Source organism: Siniperca chuatsi, linkage group LG17 (assembly GCF_020085105.1).
Source record: "Siniperca chuatsi isolate FFG_IHB_CAS linkage group LG17, ASM2008510v1, whole genome shotgun sequence".
NCBI classification, from domain to species: Eukaryota; Metazoa; Chordata; class Actinopteri; order Centrarchiformes; family Sinipercidae; genus Siniperca; species Siniperca chuatsi.
The window spans coordinates 5,617,879-5,640,636 of NC_058058.1; the positions used below are offsets into that span (position 1 = coordinate 5,617,879).

The 22,758-nt window shown below is 40.2% G+C and overlaps 1 protein-coding gene across 3 annotated transcripts in view; it reads left to right on the forward strand.

The window, feature by feature from the left end:
• pvrl2l (PVR cell adhesion molecule related 2 like) overlaps window positions 1-22,758 on the forward strand; it is a 283,769-nt gene that overhangs the window by 120,974 nt on the left and 140,037 nt on the right. For all 3 annotated transcript variants that reach the window (XM_044171844.1, XM_044171846.1, XM_044171845.1), the window contains exons 4-6: window positions 12,080-12,373; window positions 15,529-15,646; window positions 16,392-16,540. In XM_044171844.1, the coding sequence (XP_044027779.1) occupies window positions 12,080-12,373; window positions 15,529-15,646; window positions 16,392-16,540 (561 nt within the window). The remainder of the gene's footprint in view (window positions 1-12,079; window positions 12,374-15,528; window positions 15,647-16,391; window positions 16,541-22,758) is intronic.

Here is a 22,758-nt window from a genome sequence, read left to right on the forward strand (position 1 = left end):
AAAGCTTAAGAAGAAGCAATTTAAAGCATTTGACGAGTATTCTCAGGGTATATCCTGGTTAGATGCTGAAAAACAAGAAGATGGGTGAGAAAGATTCAAATTCAGAGGTGACATTACAAGTATCAGCCTTTATACTGTATATACTGTACACACACTGTTCATTTACATAAATGTGTTTATGTGATTTGATCAACAGGCAGTCTGCTATATAAGATAAAGTCTTTATAAGTCTTTATTCCAGACCTCACTCAGGTTCAGCTAACATATTTTTGAGCTTGTTTTGCTCTTGATATTGGTGAACTTTGTTTCAGTAAATGACCATAATTATTATTATATTAGAGGATATACCTGAACCCAGCTTAGTTATTTAAAGCATGGAACAAAGAACTTGCATCATAACATGATTATTAGAAATATGATGACCTTTCAGCAAGTGATTGTGGTTGTGGATGAAACTTCCATATTGAATCACATTTAGATAATGGATGTATACATGCAAAAACCAATTTAGACTCGCTTAAATGGCTGGTAGTAATTTATTTTCAAACAATAATTGGAGGTAATGTGGATTTATTTGATAGCTGGGTCAGTTTAGTAAAAGAGTGATTTGGCATGGTGAGACCAGAGGTAACAGGTGAGCATCCCTTTTGCTGTTATTTAATATTTTTCTTGTTGCTTTTGTTGACTTGCTTACACAACATTGTATTGTGCATTGTATTATCCTGGTGAGTGGTTCAGAATGAAATTAGTTTAATAGATGCTATACAGATGTTGGCTTTTGCCACAATAACTTGCCATTATGTTGTTATTTTTGTACACAAGTGCATCATCAGGGTCAGCCTCTTATGTGACCTTCTTGACATATTTGAACACTTTGATTAGAGTTAGGTCTGTTTTAGCCAAATGACTAAATTAATTACTTTTTGAGGACCCTTATTGTGATAATCACATGAAGCCAATTAGCATAATCTGGCCACAGACAATTGTGCATGTAAATATTCCCAGTAGCAAATACGTATACTAATACGGAAATATGGCTGCACCTGGTCAAAGCATGGATTTCCCCGGAGGACAAACTGCAGCATTAAAACCTTGCCCACAAAACTCCCCTTGCTCTACCCCTCCCATGCGGTATATTGACAGTCGCACATGCTCTGCAGAAAAACACACACACAGAGAGTCTCCTGTTTATGTAGGCCTACTTATGCCGTTGTTTTGTAAAAGCTGTTAATGGGGACATGTTGGTGTCGATATCATTCAGTGCCATGTTGGTTGTGATCGATTCGATAGGCGACCTCATTAACAACAAGCCTCCTCCACACACGGCTTACCTGCTGTTGTGAAAAAGGTGAAAAAATCCAAAACAGGAGTTGTGTTTTTTGGGTGCCTTTATAAACCAATGCTGATGAAGAAAATCAACAGTGCAGACACACGGGGAGAGAGAAACAGAAAGAGCCAGGTAGGGCAAGCCAATGTGTGTGTGCAGAGACCGGAGGAGTAGGTGTGCGTGTGAGGGAGGGGAATAGAGAACTAAAGGGAAAAGGTGAGCAGATTAAAGTAGTTTGTGAGTAAACACTAAAATTAAGTAGACTAAAAATGGTAACATAAGAAATAACCTACTAGAATTAGGGTAATATATTAATTTATTCTTTCAAATATTATAATATATTTTTTGTTGCAGAATAATGCCCTGCAGTGCATACTTTGTTTCTTGTTACATTTGTTTGTTTTTAAGTGAAGATAATAGAATAAAATATTTAAAATATTAATGAGACAAGTTTTTGATATTTATTTTGGGTAAGTTAATTGCTATATTAAGCAAGTAATAAAAAATGATCTTCGATAAATTAGTCGTTAGATTAATCGACTAATCGCGGGAGACTTGTAGTGGGAATGCAGAGGGAGAGACGTGAGGCAAAGACCCTGCGTGAGGTGACAGGGACAAGTGCAATGCGACGTCCTGAAAACAACAGAAAGTTAATTATTGTAGTTTGACCTGATGATTTAGCCCACTTTTCAACAAAGTCAGCAGTTGCAGCATCAGCTGTGGCTGTGACACACAGCTCATGGTTACTTTAAAACCCTTAGTGCCTGATTTCTGCAATTTGCATCTAGAATCGCACTCCTTCTCGCAGTCATAACGCAGTCACATCTGAACACACAGACATGATATAGATATGTTTGGATTCAGTGTAACTTACACTTTCTGAGGATGTCATCATGGTTGATGTCCATCAGTCCACTTAGAAATCATAGAAAAAAGATGCTACTACAGAGCTTGTGTGAGAACCATCACTTCAAAGTCACTGCTAACTGTCTCCACATCCATGGGTACATTGCAAACAGAAACACATGATAGCTTATTCGGCATACTTTTAATGGTGCCAATTTTTTAAACTGTACAGAAATATAGGCAAAAAAAAAAATGGGGCTCAAGTTGTAGCCCACAGCTAACTCGCTGACTTACATTATACAGTACTTCCTGTTTACATTTCCCAAAGCCCCCAAATTATGGGAACTGTAGTTCTAAAATTTGATTATCATAATTATTCCCCAAATAGAAGTAAGACAAATAATAATAATAATAGGAGAGGTTAAAATCCATTAATATTAACTTTTTTCATGTTGCCCTATCAATATTTTTTTGACATAAGTAAGACTCAGAATGTCCCATCCACATGGTTCTTATAGTACTGGAACACTGACACTCTCCTCTACCATTCATATACAGATATTTGCCCTGGGGGGTGGGGGGGCCACAGTGTCACACTTTGAAAAACCCTGCTCTAATTAAATAACTAGTGTAATATGTAATTAGCATGCACATCTGCACAGTTTAATTCCCACTTATCAACAGGCAGAACCATTTAGCAAATACAACCCAGAATGTGAAATCTGGAGAACTGCTTAAAGTTACCTCACTGTTTTGATTTTTGAAACTGAATGGATGTTTAGTTGCTGTTAGCAGCTGACGTATCCTGTTTGTAATCGGAGACAGCTGGTGTTATTCATCCACCCACATGTCCTACTGTTTGCACTCCGCTTACAAAGGAATCAGATGCCTGGTGTCTTTCTCTCACAGTTAACAGCACAGAGGCGGCTTCATGCTTGAATGTAAATAACGATAGTTCCCTTACTTTGCTTATAGTATATGGCCTTTAGCATCAGTGCTTGTACAATAAAGATTTCATACATTCAGAGCTCCTATCATAATGACAGACTCGAGGGACGAGCTAAGAGGATGCCCTTTGAACTGAAACACTGCATTTACTGAATTCATATTCTGTGCTGTTTAATGCAATCCGCCTGGTGCTTTTTCCTTTTTTGTCATTTGATTTTTGTTTGTCACAGTGAGATGTGGGAGATGTTTGAGCCATGCTCTCTACAAATGTTATGAAATAAATTAATTATGCAACTGGTGTAAATTCATAACATTTTATTCATTTGGTCCAAGTACAATCAAAGGAACAACTGAAAGAAAGCTAGATTTTTGAAGGAATTAAAAGCATGCTTACAAGTGTGGTGACACTGTGTAGTTACTGCCTCAAATGTGTTTTTGGGGATTCCTTATCTGCTACACTAAAATAGTACACAGAGACTCTCCTGTAAGTCACTGTGGAGACATTGTACAATAAGCAGGCAATAATTAAAATTCATTACAGTACCTTAGTAGTTGCAAGAGGTCAAAACTCCAGCAACACTTGTTGTAAGGAATTGGGCCTTCGTCAGGGTCATCCATGACAGATGAAGGCCACAAGCCCAAAACGTGTTGGTCTAACAATAAAGTTGTTCTTCATTCTACAAATGTTGCTGGAGTTTTGACCTCTTCAGACTTCTTCCCTTCTCCGTGCACCTTGAAAGTAGGTAAAGTTGTTTCAGAAATCCCTGCTCTGCTACCCCAGTTGTTGCAGCCAATATGGTTAATGAAAAGAAGTGTTTTACAATTCCTTTTGTGTTCCCCCAGCTGGGCCAGTAATATTTTCCCCAGAAGTACACCTTCACACAACAATACAAAATCCACTCTGGAAGCTTCTCTCACAGAGAATGCAGAACTTGGCTGTACTGCAGAAAAAACAGAGAAATATTTTGGCGGGCTTGCAGATGGATGGGAGCTAAGCCTCCTAAACTGCTGCTGCTGGCACAAAGCAGAGGTAGACTGGGAAATACCTGCTGGGAAGCTCACTGACTCGCCTTTTGTCTGGAGTTGCAGCAGTGCCAAGCTCTCTGCAACAGATTCTGGAGAACAAAGTGTCTGAAAGTCACTGGAAGGCAGTCATATTTAACCTTATTGGATACAGAATCCATATGAGCCAATCACATTAGACCTTATTGAATCCACAACTGCTAGCCAATCATATTACATCTTATTGGATATAGAACCACCAGCACCCCAATCATATCACAACTTATTTAAGTATGAATATATAATCCTGACAGCCAATTGTATTATAACTTATTGGATACAGCACCACTGCCAGCCAATCTTATTACCACTTATTGGGGTGTGAATAAAGAATCACTCACTTGGCAGTGAATGATATCATATCGCCTTGGATGGGGACCATTCAACATGAATGGTAGCCAATTATACTGCATCTTATTGGATATCGTGTAGCCAGCAGGACAGAAATACAATTGCAGGTGAGTCTAGTAGATCAGTAGCCTGTTATAAGTGTTTTTAAGCCCTCAGAGTGAAAAATTGTTCTCATTGTTTTGAATTTGAAGAGGGAGACGGTGAGAGTCCAGAGGTTAGAGGAGTGGACTGCAGACTGGAGTGTCACTGGCTGGAGTCTACAGATTAATAGAGTGAATAAGTGGCAGATTGGAGTGTAGCTTCTGCAAACATTTCTCTCAGCCAGAAATGACTCAGCGGTGGACCCTAATGGGTGGAGCCAAAGAGTTTTTTTTCTGGCAAAGTAACATTAGTGTAGCTCAATGAAAAAGGCAACAGGCAGGGAATTAAATGAAGACTAGCAATCTGGCCACTTCATTGAAATGCAGTTTAGCCACAAGCTACGTCCTGATTGCACATGTATTATGCTCCATCTAGAATAATTATAATATTGTGTCACTTGTTACGTATACAGTACATATGTAATTATTATGTACATGAACCACCATATATCATACTTACTAACTATATTACATATACAAAAAATGCCAATAAATATACTAAATTACTTGATTTTTGAGTATGGGTTGATAGGTGTTGATATGTCCCACAATGCACTATATTATAGCAATGGAAGAGGTATGATGTCATGTCATGAATGAGAAAATGAAGTACTGCCACTTATATTTTTTCCATTACAATTTGGCATTAAGGATTAACAGGTTTTCTTGTGGTTTAACTCAGATAATGAGACTTTTTCTACATCTTGGGCAGCTCTGCATCTGAAAAATGTTTGTATGGCTAAAACCTCAGTCTTCCATATATTCTTGCCGGTGATCCATTGATTCTAGCCACTGAACAAAGGAATAAATGCTTTCTTCTTCCTCGACATCTGCTGTCCAGGCATTCCTTAGTACAGCATTATTACCCTGATAGCTCCAGTCTGCTGCTCAATGGCCAACAGCAGTAAGAATATCATTGTACCGGGCAGCTCCCAGGTGAAAAAATATGTAAGAGCGAGAATCAAGGCCTTCCCTGGATGAATAAAGGTTGAAACAGAAATTATTGAAGTAATCCCTTTTGGCCTACAAAGACAGGGTTAGGTGCATTTTAGGTTCCAGCTTTGATGACTTTTTACAGCCAGTATTTGTTCAGTATATTTATTGGTGTTTTTCCAAAATATCCGGATCTTTATTCGATTGAAATATCTTGACTCCCAGAGTTACTGACATCCCTAGTTAAGGAGGACCTTTATGCCACAAAAAGATAACCTAAACAATAACAAATGTTGCTGTGTACCTACAACCTTGGTGAACTGGAACAGCATCCACCATTCTTTATATTGTTGTTGATAACAGACAGGGGAAGTAAAAAAAAAAAAAAAAAAAGAAAATAGGAGTGCTGAATCAGTCAAAATGCAGTTAAATGCAGTAGCATAAAGGGTCTTGAAATGTGAGGCCTCAATGTGCTTTTTGTCTCTGTGTTCAGAGGCAAGTCTGTGTTAAAAGAGGTTTAGAAGTCAAAATGAGCCAATAGTCAATATCGGCTTTTAGTTTTTTGCATAACAAAAGTGAATTTGGAAATTATTATTTCTTTGTCATTTTTTTTTACATATTAGGCACTTAGCTTGTGATCTCAAGCTTAAATTAGCTAAATTAGTCTCAAGCTTAAATTAATGCATTTTGTCAACATTTCTAGCAGCCAATAATGAGTTGTCAAAACAACACACAGAACAGAATAATTGCAGTATAAACTATTCCTGTGTTCCTTGAATATTCATGTATTGTTAACAATTTGTGGAGACGTAGAGAGCCAAACAGATGTTTTTCCCAACAATGTCTGGAAATATTCAGCAGCAGTGTGTCAAGCTGAGAGAAGATGTTTACAAACCTGGGCAGCTGGTGAGACATGAATTCCAAAAATGTAACAAGATCCAGAAGCCTTTATTGATTTTTGGCTAATGCATGCAGCAAAGTAGAAAATAAAAAAATACGTCACTTGGCTTCCTTCATCAGGGTACAGCAGTGAATAAATCCATGTTTATAGAGGGAGAGAGGGAGGAAACATTGATATGTGCCACCAACCAGTGCTGCTGAATCCAAATATGTCTGCTCTGCAGGCTTAGTATGAGTGTTACCAAACATTGTTTGGTGATCCTACTTCATGTTAAAACCCCAGCTGATCACTGGTGACATATTGTAGCAGTTACCGTAAAACTTTAATTAAAAGCAGAGTCAATTAGACACTGATCCCTTTTACTGGCCGCTTTGACAAAAAACGCAGGTCTGAATTAGATGCCGGGTCTGTTTTTGTTATAAAAGTTCTTTGAATGTAAAAATCTATTAAAATTAATCCAAGTTGTGAATATTGTCATTGTCTCTCTCTCTGCGTGAGGTTGGCTTAGATGTTCTGTCTATTGGAGCTAGATCAAATGAATGATTCGAAATTTATATGTTGTTTGATAGCCCAATTTTTGTAAAACTAATTTTCATACTGCTTAAAATAAACAATTGGATAGTATATCCCATCTTTGCTGAGCACGAGTTTTGTGTGAAAGGAATTAAAGGCCTGTCCCATACAGATGCCTGTCCCAAATATAGGCAGGTCGAGTTCAGTGAATGAAACAAATGGCTGGGCTGTTAATTGAAGTTTTACGGTAGTTTCCATTTTGCACTTAAACCAATGGAGTTCAAGTATAGGGCAAGCCCCCAGGAAGTGTGCCAGGCTTTGAAGCCAATTTGGCATAGTGGTCAAATCGTGTAATTACAACTTCCAGGTCCGTCACATGATACACAGTGGCCCACTTTTTCCCATACACTTACATTGTGAAAGAAGCGTCACAACCCCTGCGAAATGACTCGTTTCACTATTAGAATTTGATCCATTTGGTCTTATAACATTTGGAAAATCTAGAAGAGCCGCACGATTAAATATTTTATCTCCATTCAAGTTAGTGGAGGGCTAAACCAGAAGTTAGTCGACTCGGCCAGCGTAAGTCTCTGGTGCAGATGCATTCATCCAGGTAATTTCTTTACAGCGTGAAGTGGCTTTTTTGGCTTCATGCACCACTGAGCAACTTTCATAGGAATGAACGGGGCCCCGCCTTCGATGCTGTATCTATTTCTCTTTATACATCCATGATCCATCCATCCAAAAGTTAGACTTTTGATTGACCAAATACAAGACTAAGAGCTACAGCCATGCTAGTGGCTCTCTGAGGCAGACATCACAATGCTAACATGCTCACAATGACAATGGTAACATGCTGATGTGTGACAGGTATAATGTTTACCATGTCCATCATCTTAGTTTAGCATGTTAGCATTCTAACATTTGCTAATTAGCACTAAACACAAAGTATAGCTGATGCTGATGGGAATGTCATTTTGCAAGAATTTGGTCATGAACCAAAGTATTGGACAAATTTACATTTTGTCCTATGATGGCACTAGATAGAAAGTCAAGGGAACATGAATGTTTTTACTAAACCACTTGCCTATAGACATTTCACTAAAAAACAGAAATGTTAACCTCATTGTTGTGCTAGAGGAAAAGTCTGGTGAAACCATGGCAATCCATCCATTAGTTGTTGAGATGTTTTAATCTAACAACAGTGGTGGACCATCCCACTGACATTGCCATCCATAGAGCCAGGCTGCTAGCATGGCTAAAAACATAATGTGGACTAAAATATGTACAGATTGCTTCAAATGGTTTCAAGAGCCACACACAGCAACACAACCCAGATAGGAGATGATTCTGGGTCAAATTTGGTTGATTTAAGAAAGTAAATGGGTCAGTTATGGCAATGGCAAGGGGGCTTTGTTCCAAAAATGGCTCATCTCAAACCAGCCACATGTAAGATATGTGCAGGATTTGGATACTGGGCCAAGTGCTACAAACCACTTCCACTAATCTGGTTTAGAGCTGGGGTCTTCAAAAGGCTACATTGTGGCTGGGATCTGGCCCAGTTCTGCACAATATCAAGGTTAAGTTGGTGTCCTTGCAGCCAGATTGCAATGGCTTCAGCATGGCATTATTGCATGGCAGAATGTGGGCCAAATGTAAGTATTAATGTGGGTCAGTACTGGGCTTCACTAATTTTCTTTCTGGGTGTCTGGTTGGTTTCAACACAAACTCTGTGACTATGACAGATGTCAGCTGTCCTGTGTAAATGCCACCTTAATTTAGCAACAGCCGGCTTCACACTCAGTTACAAATCTTCGCACTTGGCAGATACTCCCAACTTGTTTATGATTCGAACTGGCAGATACTCCCAACTTGTTTATGATTCGAACTGGCAATCTTCCAGTCACAGGCCTTGGTCTGTAACTGCTGCCAAGGTGAAAAGAAAGACAGTCTTAGAGAAGTCTCAGGTTCAGGTTAGGGCAAGCATCTTGCCTTCCTGAGAATCCCTACCGGCCTCAGAGACAGTGTTTCACAGCAAATGGCCCTTCATGGAAATTTGTGATTTTAAAGTCTAATTGTTTCTAGAGTGCAAATCATATCTCCATATTGTAATCTACAAATGTAAGTGGGAGTTTAGAAAAGTTTATAACTGCAATACTTCTGTTATAAAAACCACAATCCTTGGCTAAAAACTCATCAAAATGCAATTTGAATACTTAAAACGAACGCATGTGGTGAATATGACTTCTACAGAAATGTGTTCACCTTTTAAGCTTTCTAAGTGCTTGGTTTCATAAATCAAACACACCTCATGCAGTTAATGGTGTTTGGAAACATTACTGTAATGCATTTTTCCTGTCCTCCTGTCAGTCTCTGGCATTCAGCCTGTTGATACTACCGCAGGAGGGGGGGGGCAGTGTTTATTCAGCTCCATTAGCATGGCTTTCTGTTTGCCTTCTAATTACTCTGTACTCAGAATGCCTCAGACCAGTTTGAGGAGTAGCAGCGGGCTCAGTTGGATGCAATGTCTTGCAGATCAACCCAAACCCCTTTCTGCCACTTTGCTTTGCTCTCCTCTCCTTTTTGCACGGTCAGTCTCTCTCTCTCATTATGTGTATTTCAACTCCTTCGTCGTCCTCTCTGTTTGTGTCTCCTCTCTTTTCTTTTGCTTATCTCCTGCATGTCTGAACTTTCCACACTCTCTTGCTTCGTCTCAGCTCTCCGTGTCTATTCCTGCTCTTTGTTTCATCTCGTGTCCTATGATATCTTCATGTTTCAGAAAGAATATATGTAAGACTTAAGATCTTTTTAAATCTGCCTAGATTTGAATTTAAGACAAATTTTGATGCCAATCAAAATAACAAAGCTGACACAATCATCCACAAATAAACAGCTAATAACTAAAACTATAAATTGACATAAAGAAATTATGATAGGAATTTAAGGAGGAAGGGAATTCTTAATCAGAAATAAAGTTCAGTTGTGTTCAGTAAAGCAGATACAATGGATCCTGTCCTTCTAACCTATGTTACATAAGAACCTCAGAAGACTGAGAAACCTACCATTGCATGCAGAAACAAGTGCAAATCTGCACAGCAGCATGCAGCTTTGATGCATAATCAAAGTTATCAAAAAACAATGCATGACACTCACCACAAAGCCAGCGAGGTAGTGATATGTCAACCTCAGACTTATCCAGAATCATTAGCGATTGGCACTTGCCGTATGCTATAAAGACCCGGTTACAACAGAAATTTGCACAGCGAAATTCCTCTGTTTGTTAAATATGAGGTTTTATTAAAAAGAGTGGTTTGAACAACGTGTTGTCCAAACATGTCAGAAATCAAATGGTTTAAAGTTGTTCCGAATGACAACACTGGAAGGCGGAGTGAAAAGCCGGCCATCATAGGGAGGGCAGAGACGCGATATTGTTTAAATATCGAGAAATAATGGTGCACATATTCAGACAGCCTCTTGTGGAAGACATTTATAGTGTTTCACTCGGTTGTTCACATGAAAAGTGACAGAAATAGAGAGCTAGAGAGAGAAGTTCAAACCCTGGCTCCCTTCTCAACTCTGCACAGCTTGCCAAATTTCAAGGTCAAAGTTCACCAAAGTTCAACTTGATGCAAAGCACTGGCGCAAAACATTTGTCCCTGCGAGCATATCCATGATTTTGCCATAAAATTTCACCATTTTAAATGCTGGTGAGACAGAGCCTTAAAAATAACACCTCGAATGGATACATTAAAGTAATTCAAAAATCATTTAACACTGTTGAGTGTATTGCTAAAGGCTAATGATATACGAAGCATTTGTAGGTCTGTTTTGTTTGATGGTGGTATATGTTTCTTATTATTGTGACTAATTGTCCAAATTAAAACAGCATGGCTCTATGTTGAGATATTTACAGTCCAGTTTGACTGCAGAAAATTTTCAACCATTTTAAAAATTAATAGAAATAGAAACTCTCAGTCTCAAAGAGCAAGGACTACTTTCTTGACATGTTTAGCAGAAAGAAATCTACTAAAGAACACACAGACACTGACAGTAGCCTCAATAAACCAGCAGGCAATGAACTGACAAAAAAATGTTTTCAATAATTGCCTGACTCTTTCTTGATAAATAAAATCTTTCAATTCCAATATGTCTATTACTGTGTCTGTACACATACAGCCAATAGGGGAAATTTACTGAATCACATCCTGCAGTACAAGATGACACGTGTTTTCAGAAGAGTGGTTGTAACAAGAAAAGTAAATTGCAACACTTGACATCACGAAATAATGGAATTCACTGACATTTACAGATTGATTGATAGTATCTTAGAGTCTGGACATTTTCATGGAACATTGCCACTTTATAGAACAAGTCCAGTTTGATTTAACAAAGCAAATGTGACGGGAGAAGGAAAAGCAATGTTTTGCATATCACTGTTGTAATGTGAAAGCCTCATAACTGTTATGTATGTTTGATGTTTCACTTCAATTAGGGGACTACCTACAAAAGATTCTATGATGATGAAGTTCCCTCAAAACCTATTGGTTAATGTCAAAAATGCTTTATAATTAAAGACAAGGCTGTTCTTACTTTTTTTTAAGTATTATTTTGCAAGATTTTCACAAATATGCAAGGAAAGAGCGTTTTTCTGGATTATTTGAAGAGCGTTTCAGCTGTCATTAAATCATGAAAAAACACATTAATAGGATTTAAACATAATAATGCTCTATAATCCCTTAAATGTAGATACTGTAAAACTTTTTAACTATCTAGCTGGACTTTCTCTTTCTGTCTGTGATATTGAGTGGCCTAGGTTCACACCAGAGGCCCCCCCCACATAGAGTTTCATCACAGCCTCAGTAGGATGCCACGGTGTATATGAACAACAAACTGATTGAACCTCCTCCTCTTCTGCTCTCTCCCTGCCCTCCTCCCTCTTCTCCTCCTCTGCTTCACGTTTGATGTCCCTTTCCTTTCTCTCTTCCAATATCTGACTTTTACTCCCCTGTTTCTATATCTTTCTTTTTCTCACTTATCTTTCTCATTCTCTGTCCCTAGCCAAGCCTAATAACTCAGCCAAAGCTGTGACCGTCCAGGCTGGCTCCAAGTCGGTGGTGGTGGCCCAGTGCGAGGCAGCTGACGGCAAACCAGCAGCCACCATCAAGTGGCTGGCGTCGGTTGGAGGGAACCACTCAACCAGCACCATGAACGGATCGGATGGCACGGTGACAGTACGCAGCGAGTATCGGCTGGTTCCCACGGCTGCAGATAACGGCAGGGAGGTAACCTGCATGGTCGACCAGAGGACACAGGAGCGGCCGTGGGCTTACCCTATTAAGCTCTCTGTGGAGTGTAAGGAAAACACACCTACCCACTTTAATAGTTATACTTATTTCACATAATAATGTCTTCTTGAATATTAATGATAAATGATGCATAGCCCCATAGGATACTTTTACTATAATGTGTCATGGGTCCAAATAATAATAAAAACAACTTGGCTGGATCCAAAAGTGCCAACTGCCAATAACTCCAGACACAGATCAGTGCCTTGCCAGAGCCTTTAGGCCCTTACTTTGGCAGTCACCTGTAGACACTTCACCACTAAGCTATAGACATCACACAGATTTCCAAATATAAAAACAATCAGTACACATTTATATCGAAGCTGTGAGACAGCAATGATGAGATGGCAGCAATGATGATTTAATATGTTGTATGCAGCATTTTATCCACACACACCCCTTCTAAAGCACTTCCAAGTCACTTCTCTAATGATCTGAATAAAACAACATCTGGTCTATTTGCTGTAACATCTGAAAACACTTTCAGTTGTGCATAGGTTAAACACTGGATGTAACACAGGAATAGAATAAACCGTATTGTTAATTTGTTGTAAAAGTCACTGTTTCTATAATGCAATGTGTGTGTGTAATGCCTGTGTAAAGGCCCATTTACATACAGTATAGCAGCCCTGCAGAGTATGTTAGAGTATCTAATAAGTTTGGGAAGTAAACAACGAGTGCAGAGAGACTGATTGTCATTTGAATGTACATAATAATGGAGAACAATTTTTGCTCCCAGTGTTGGTGTACTTAGCATTTCATTTATGGGGGCAGGTCATTATACAACCAGCTGCTGGGACTTCCTATAGGTGAGTTTGTGAGGGAACAAGAGTTTAAAACCACCCCTAAAACCAACTGTGCCTTGGCTAAAGTTGTTTTAAACCTTTATTGACTTAGCATATGTTTGCCACACGATCCGTGGTTAGCTAATCGATTAACTGATACAGTAGCCTATAACTAATATACATTTTATTAAACAAATGACTTGGCATACATGCATTACAGTTAGCCTACCGTTATGACATTCCATCTGATCCTTTGCTGATTAGCCGTACACCGTTTCTGTTTTGTTCTTAATTTATAAGCAGATTGTGACAAATTAATCCAGATTCTGTAATTACATACAATATGAGGACAGACTAAACAGATTCCTCCGTTAGCGCCCTATCTTAAACCTAAGCCCAAACTTGAAGAACGGCTCAGTTGCACAAAATGTTGGCACATGGGACTTTTCATCTTTTTGTTCTTTTAGGACTTTTGGCACTTAGGAGAATAGAAAATCAAAAGCACGTGTTTACACACAAATGTGTACACACACGTTGCTTTCGTCGAATCCATTAAATTCCATTCTAATTTACATGAGATTAAAACATAAGGCAGGTTCAGCATGGCTTTACAGAGATTTAGGGAAGCTGACAGCATTGTCTCAACTTTGTGACCTTGTTTGCCGTTTACTGCAAAGATGGAACAGATTGTCTTTGTCCAGCCTCTTTTTTATAATCTGCACATAACCAAACTGCCTGTCAAACTGTTGCAAGAAATAACGAGGAATACATGCCAGCCCATCAAGCTGTCAAATTTCCTTTAGTGGCTTTTAAGAAACATACACAAACTGTGCATCTCAGTACGTATGTATGTATGTTTGTAAGCAGATTTAACATCTATGTGAATACAGTATTTGTGTGTATAGGCATATATGCAGTATGTATACACCTATAACAATACATATACTCAAATGTGAACACAAACAAGGCTGAAAGATCTCACCTGTCAAGCTGTCAGTGCGTATGCTGTGGGCTGTAAGACAAACACAAACATGTTTATACTTATATACTTGTGAGGACACTCATTCCTTAGTCTCCGACCCCACAACTGAAACCTAATTCTAACTTTAACCCTAAAAGCAACCCTTAATCAAGGTGAGGAGCTGCAAAGATAGAAATACCAGAGCACACACGCTTTACACTCCTGGCTGTGTGTGTGTGTTAGTTTAGTGATGGTGTGAGGGATCATGTCTCCTGTCTGCTGTGTAACTCAGATCAGCTTTTATAGGTCAGCGCTCTCTAGGAGGAACACACATCACACCACACACTTGCCCTCCTGTCCTGCTGCTTCTTTCTCTCATTGCTGTGGCACACTGTCCTCTCTTCACACTCCCTTCTCTGTCTCTCTCTCCCTCTTTCTTTTTCAATCTCTCCCTCTTTCTTTAGATTTTTAAAGTGAAAAATGTGAAGGGAAACAGAGCTAAGTTTTTCTGTTCTGCCTGTTTTAACTTCCTACACACATCGTTGCTTTGGTTTGCCTTCACTTTAACGTAAGACTCTTATGTGTGTGGCACTAACTGATTTTCTCATCCTCCTGGTATAAGTGTGCCTTGATTTCGAGGGAAAAGCTCTTTAAGGTAGCATTTTCTTCTCCACATTTCTGAGATTTTTATTCAGGATACAGCAGAGCTTACACACATCTCTATACACACAGGGCATACCATCCCTTTTTCGGCTTGTATTGAGGTTTTGTTTGGGATACAACATTTTGACAGATTAATAAAACATCTCAAAATGGCAGAGATTCATGAAGGTAGCCTCATCCTGTTTACTATCAATCCTCTAAGCCCATTTTACAGTACACTCCACACACAGCCCCTTCTTGTTATGAAAAGACACTTGTGACGGTGACCTTCTTCATATCAAGTTGTTATATATGCTAGTCTGCCACAGTTGACAGATATTATGAACCACGCAACTCGCTGAAAAGAGAGAGAATCTTGCACTGAGAGGCTGAAACCAGTTGATGGCTTGCTAGTGGGCACTATAGAGTTGCAAAGTGGGAAGAGGTATTTTGGGTTTCTAGATTTTAGGACTGTCAAGGGCACCTGTGGATCCTTAAAAAGGCTTAAAAAGTCTTATTTTTAATTATGAAAGGTCTTAAATTTTGAGATGATGACTAGAGAAATCTTGTATAGGCCACAATTCTTTCATAATTAACAAAAGTGGACACTTAACATGTCAATGCACTGTATTGTGGGGCGACTCTAGTTTCTGAGCAAACTAGATGCAGTCAAACATATTTATGAATCTCAGTTTCATTGATTTCATCGATAGGAATGATTGATGCGGAAACAGTGTTCTTTATCAACCCTATCTCTCTCTTTCTCTCTTTCAGACCCCCCTTCTGTATCCATAGAGGGCTACGACAACAACTGGTACGTTGGCCGCTCAGACGCCGTGCTCCTCTGCCTGGCCAACGCCAACCCTGCACCCACCACCGTCACCTGGACCGCGTAAGAATCACACTCCGTCCATCTGTACAGTTGATCCTTCTCTCACCACCTCCCCCGGGGGAAACCGTCTGAGTTTCTAATTGTTGCTATAATCACGACAAAAGCGTGCATAACAATCCTTCCTTTTATTGATAATTTCTTCGTAAGTTTTTGATAAACACAAACGCTCTTAACATCTCATCCTGATGGACAGATGGTGTGCTGTGTTGTGTGTGTGTGTGTGTGTGTGTGTGTGTGTGTGTGTGTGTGTGTGTGTGTGTGTGTGTGTGTGTGTGTGTGTGTGTGTGGTTTTCTTGATGAACTGAGCAGGGAGACAGAACGCTGCTGTTCACGTCTGTGATTTTGCTCACATTAATGCTGTCTTTGAATATCACAGTCACAAACTGTCTCTTTTTTCTTGTTTTTCTTTTTTTCTATCTTTTCCCATCTTTTCTCATTTTCCTCTCTCCCTCTCTCATCGATTTTATCTTTTTGATTTTCTTTTGCTTCATCATCTTTTATCGAATATCTTCTTACTGCTTTTTCTTACATTTTTTCCTCCCTCCCTCTGTTGCCTCTCCTTTTTCTTCTGTTATCCCTCATTTCTCCTATCTTTTTCTTTCTCTCCCTCCATCACCTCCTGCTTTCCATGTTCCATTCCTCTTTTCCTTTTTCATCTCACCAAATCCCGTCTTCACCACCTCAATCCCCCTTTATTCCATCCCTCTTTCCTTCCTTCCTTTCCCTCCGGCTCCCTTCTCTCCAGGGCGTCCGGTGCTTTGCCAGACACGGTGGTGGTGGACGGCAACAAGCTGACAGTGAGGAAGGTGGATGACGCTGTCAACACCACTTTCATCTGCGAGGTCAAGAACAAGCAAGGGGCCAGCAGGCACCAGATCACGACTATCGTCATCGGTGAGTCCATCAAACCACAGACAACACTCGCACACATGCTTGCTGTACATGTGTGGAAGTCTCCACAGATGCACACAACAGAGTACAGGTGCATGTATATTTACCTGAAAATATGATGAACACAGGTGACACAGCCGAACATTCCATCTAACACAACAGGACAATTTTCTCAAACAGCATGCGATCACTGCCTGCACACACACACACACACACACACACACACACTGTGAGTCACACCAGTTAGCTGATGCTACTGCACGCATTATCCCGTGCACATATGTATTTTCACATGTACAGTTGTGTGTGCCTTGACACATGCACACTCACACATATAGACATTTGCATGCACATATAGGCTACATCCTTCCTAAAACATGCAGACACATGCACACATGCATGCACATAAACATAAATATCTTTGTCACACACATGCTGGGATCAGGGCTGATCTGAGAGCTGCAGGGATGCTGGTCTCTCTCAATCTTCACACTGGATTTTTTTCATGTATTCCTCCTTGCTGGCCAGCTTTCAGCAAGGGGCGGCAGAGGCTTTTGATTGACCCTTTCCCCACAGCAGGGCCAAATTGCAGGACAAGGGCCAACTCGAAATGTTTATAACTTCAGATCGAAACCACTCTCCTGAAACTGGAGTCTATACAGCCACGCTGCGACCAGGAAACTGTAGCTCTGCAGGACGTAAATTAAATGTGAATAGTGGTTTATGAGTCTGAGAGTAGACCCTCGTTACAGCGTTTTGGCCCTGTGGTGGACACTACAGTGTTGGGATTGTTGGAGGGTTTCTAAATTCTTCAAAGGGGTTCAAGTTGGTGTGAGCCAGTTTGTCCAGGTTTGTTTGTTTCATTTTTTTAACATAACAACTAACACCTTCTAAGCATGAGTGCTCTATCTTTCTTCTTTTATGTTTTCTTTCCTCTTTTACCTTTGAATCTCCCCCTCAGAGTATGACGGTTGTGTCTGCATGCCCTCTTGATCTTTCTGCTGGGTCTTTTGACGTTTGCTAGTCCGGTGATTCGGCTGCTATTGACACAGTGTTCAGTCGGGGTTTTTCCTCTGCCCGATGATGCTTTCACACATTGATCCAACACACACACATACACCTGCACTCACAAGCACGCGCACACAAACCCAGGAACATGTCTGCATGCTGAAATGCCTTACTGCACTTCAGCAGACGGGCCTCGAAACCTGTTAGTGTCTTTTTTATCACCGTATGTGTGTGTTCCCACAGTGTTGCACTCCACACTGCCTGCTTGACTGGTCAAAATGCTTTCCTTCCTTCTTCTTCAATTCTTTTTTGAGGAATTAGTTTGGATAATCACCATGTTGAGCTTACAACAAAACAAAAAAAAACAACTTCTGCTATTTTGCCAAAAGACAGAGAGAAAGCTACATTTAGAAAATCCGTGGGAAATCGGAGCTGGAGATTTGAATTGTCTCCTCTGAGAACAAAGATGCTTTGTAGCCAGGCGGTGTGTTGGGAGGGATGTGTGGGAGGTTCAGAAGTGGCTAAGCTGCTACTGTTCTTGCTGGAAGCGCAGCGTTGTGACTGACTCAAAGTATCAGGGAGAGTACTCTTTCCCCTTATAGCACACACACACACACACACACATAAGCTTAACACACTGAAATCCTTTACAGACACATGTAAAATCTCCCAGAGTCCACACATTACTCACAAAGTAAACACACATACTTTAAGTTGAGGACTCGCGCACACACACACACACACAAATGTTTTATCTTTCATGCAAGTACCTGAGATCGAGCCCAGACTTTGTGATTCATCCTCCTTTGTGTGAAATGTGTCCTTGGTGTTTCACGGTTTGCTTGTGTTCCACCACAGTAAAATAACTAGATGGGTATAAGGTAACGTAGGAACTTTAATTCAATTTAACACGTTTACTTATAGAAGGCGAGTGCCAGAACTTAGACTCAAGCTGGCGATGTGTGGGCTAACAGAGCGCTTTGCTGAATGAATAAACAAAGATGGTAGCATGTTTGGTTTTTTTCTTGTTTTTTTTTTGCGTTTTAGCCAACACACTCATCTGACTTCCCATGAATATATAGGGAATTAGTGTATTGCTCAAGGACACTTTCACTTTGACTATTGTGGGAATCAAAGCTGTGACCTGTATTTACTGCTTCCTGCCATGTTTGTCATTGTAGAAATCCTCATTTTGTGTGTCTGTACTACTTTTTAAATGCAAATGTTATTATTTCAGCATTAATATGATTCCTAGCTTCTGCTGACCAGATACTCGATTGTAAAATTTGCATGTCTAATTCAAGTTGGTGTCAAGGTGGGAAGACGCACACTATTCTTTTAGGCTGTTGGACAATAAAAAGTAGCCCTGGACTTTTTAATGAGATCAGCTCAATACCCAATAAACGTTACAATAGCAACAGAGTCAACATTAAGCCAACATTCATCTTGACATAAAATGCACCACAGTTGAGCCTTGAACTCCAAACGAGTCAAAAGCCTTAACAACTACACCATAGGGTCAGGTGTTTAGCCCTTCTAGGGACAAATGCTACAAATAACCTTAGACTATAAATTCTATGCTAGGAGGAATTATGCAGTGAATGTTACATGCTTAAGTGTTTGTCCTTAACCACTACACCATAAAGTCATAAAAAGTATTGAATGCCCAACTAATCCTGTCAAGACCATGTTAATACCTACTAGCATCGCAAATGTGCATTAAATAAACTCTTAATTGTGGTGACAGCAGGTGAATCATGACATATAACCTCAAAATGAATTGGGCCACCAGCTCACTCCCCGGGCCAGTCATCAGAACCACAGCCCAATGTGGTTGAATGTTTTTTCTTTTGCATTGGCCCAAATCTGAAGGCAGCCTACCAGAAAAACTCCCAACACTCCAGATGGCCAGTCTGCCACTGGTAGTGAATCAAAAAATGACTGCATCTATTGACTCACCTATCTAAAAATCATTATATACATTGCAAAACGACTCATTCAGCAACATGTAAGTTACTAATTAAAGCACACACCAGCAGTTAAACCACTGAACCCACTGAGCGAATTAATCATATACCTTCTGAACAAAACATGATACTGCCCGTCTGTCTAAGAAGTTCTTTAAGTCTGTTACAGAAAATGAATGTTTTTATAATTTGAAACAAACCAAGGGAATTCAGCAAATGAGCTACTAAACTAAGCACCAGCAACCAAATTGCTGAACCAATCAGCGTGCACACACCCCAAAAAAATTAATAAAGTTTTCCATAGGACAGCATGGCACAGTAAACGTAATGAAAGCTGATTTGCACAAACAGCAAAAAGTGCCTGTTGCTTCTTTTCTTCTTCTTTTCATCCAACCAGCTCACTGTGGCCATTCCTCACCACAATATTTAAAAATCATCTGCTGAAAATGTCAATATGTCATGTAGACCTTTTTTTAACAATATCACCACTAATAAAGCACCACTAACTTTGGGGCATTGTATTTCCTATAGCTGGTTCACAATAAAAGCCTTGTAGTGGTTCAATAATGGAAAACTCTTAGTACTGAGACAGTACTTGAGCTGAACACAGCAAGACATTTTAAAATGGTGCTTTCTCTGTAGTCATCTGCAGTACTATGCATGTATTGAGCCAATTAGTTCAGAACAAGATACAGCTTTGGTTGAGGAAGGAGACCATTACAGGTTGGCCCTTCTACCAAGCAATATCAAAGGTCAATGTGCAGTATGCATCTTCTGCTGTGAGGTTGCAGTCAAAATGCATAGAATCATAGATTGGTACGCCATGGTGAAGCTAAACCGTGCTATTCTGAGAATTTGAGATTAGTTTGTTGTGACTAGTTAATTACAGCTTTTTTATTTTTGAGTGCAGCTAGCATGGAAGTCGTCATCATCATCATCATCAAAGAAAGCTGTTTTTTAAAAGTTTCACTGACACAAAAATGGCTTGGTGTCATACATTAGCACAGTGCCTTCAGTAAAACCAAAAGATATCATGTCTTTGGATCAAAGAGACCCTACTTTTGTTCAGTATACATCTGTGTTTCCTGAAGAAAGAACATTAAGAGTAAACCACTTGCCACTAATTGTAGTGATGGCCAGTTCCAGTCTCTCAGTGTGAGATCTAAACTGTCAGGCGCGCAAGGCCCCGGCTCTCAATAATGTAACAGTTAATACCCCGGCACTTTGTGTACACGGGCCAAACACACCCCGCTAATTTCCCTGCTGAGAACTGTTAACGGCTCCACTCTGTTCTGTTAAATGGTAGATGAAAGCACCGTGCTGTCTGGCTTTTCTGCTGCCGTCAAGCAGCCGTCACGTGTCATGATTTCCCCTCAGCCTCCACCGGGGCCACGACTTAGAGGAGGCAGAGATGTGGGGTTGCATGAGGGGAAAAAAAGAGATGGGGGAAGAGAGGTGAGGCAGGAGGAAGAGACTATCGGAAGAGAGAGAAAGATGAGGATGAGGAGAGGAAGGAAGTGGGGAGGATAGTAGAGGAGAAGGGGATGAAGAAGAGTTGAAGGAAGAGCTTGGATGGCACTTGGAGGCATATTGGGAAACCTAATAAACACACACACACACACCTACACACAGTCCATTTCTTTCTTATGTATCCTGAGCTCTCAGGAGTGAACTCTGCTGTAAGGCAGCTAGAGATTTTGTTTTGCTGATGAGAGTGAAATGTGTACAGCACCCCCCTTAACCATTACACACACACACACACACACACACACACACACACACACACACACCCACACACACCCCACAACTCCCATCCATTCACATGCACATTATGCCAGCTATGCATGGCTTGCTTGGTTGCCACGGTGCCAGCTGGATCTGCCCAGCACACCGTGCACAGAGAGAGAGGGAGAGGATGTTGGCAGAAAAAACTATTGGAGTGGAGGATGGGAGGGGATATGAGGTGCGGTGGGCAGCAGAAAAAAGACTGAAAAGTGATTGCAGAAGGGCTGAAAACCAAGGTAAAAGTAGTGTTGGAGGAGAGACGGTGAAAAAATCAGAAAGCAATGGAGAGACATAAACAGAGGTAACAGCAGGAGGAGAGCGGCAGGAAAGTCCTCTAAAAACTCCCATGACATCTCATCCAGTTTGAAAGAGCGAACTGGGAGGAGGCTGTGACCCACTCTGTCCTCTACCCCTCTGCCCATCACTCTATCCTTCCCCCCATACATCCAGTCCTTTCATGGGGAGTCCAGCTGGCACTGGGCTAGGGGCTGTTGTTGCCGTTCAAACACACACATACACACACTCATACACACAGTCACATCTGAGGGGACCAGTGGAGAAGCATTTCCTGGATTGCCTGCGGCAAGCAAGATATCTGTCCACTGGAAAGACACATACTCACTTTGCAGGCAAACACACACACACATACATATACACACAGTGTTTCACACATGCACACACATACAAATTGGACCATGCAGCTCTGTGCATAAAATAATCAGATAATCTAGCCATGGGGGGAAACGTTGGCACTGACTCTCTCAGACATAATCCCTGGACTAACCTCTGTACAGGCTTAATGAAACACACATACAGTATGCAGATACACACAGACGAGGTTGAGTGATATAGGAATAGTATAGTATATTTTATAATATTCAAAATATTAGCGCAATATAACTTAATACATTACTCCCCAAAGTTTTGATAAATTCATTTTAGAAATTAGAGGATTACTACTGGATGCTTATTTTTTGATTGGCTGGCACACGTCCCTGAAAGTAATATGACCTCAAACAAAGATCTGTTCAACAGTTCAGCCACCATTCTAAATCAGTGTGCAGGGTAGTTTATAGTAAATTGCAGATTACCATAACAACAGTACTTCATGCTTGATACTGTGTTAACAAATGAATACTATGGACATGACTAAGAGTTAAACTGATATAAAACAAACAAACAAAATAGATGATATAGAAGTTTAGTAAGAAAAAGCTGCTTCCCTCAGGCCATCAAGAAGGTGAACTCCGTCCTGTGTATATCTTCAGCCTCGTCAGTGCCATATCGAACCAAAATGGGTCCGTTTTTAACCCAGTAATTTTAGTATTTATTATTCTTTATTGCTTACTAGCCTTTAGCACAGCCTCAAGACTATGCCACCCTGTATTTCACTGCACATACTGAATGAGCATGTGACAAATTATGGCTTGTGTCCATATAGTGCCTAGAGAAAAAGCACTG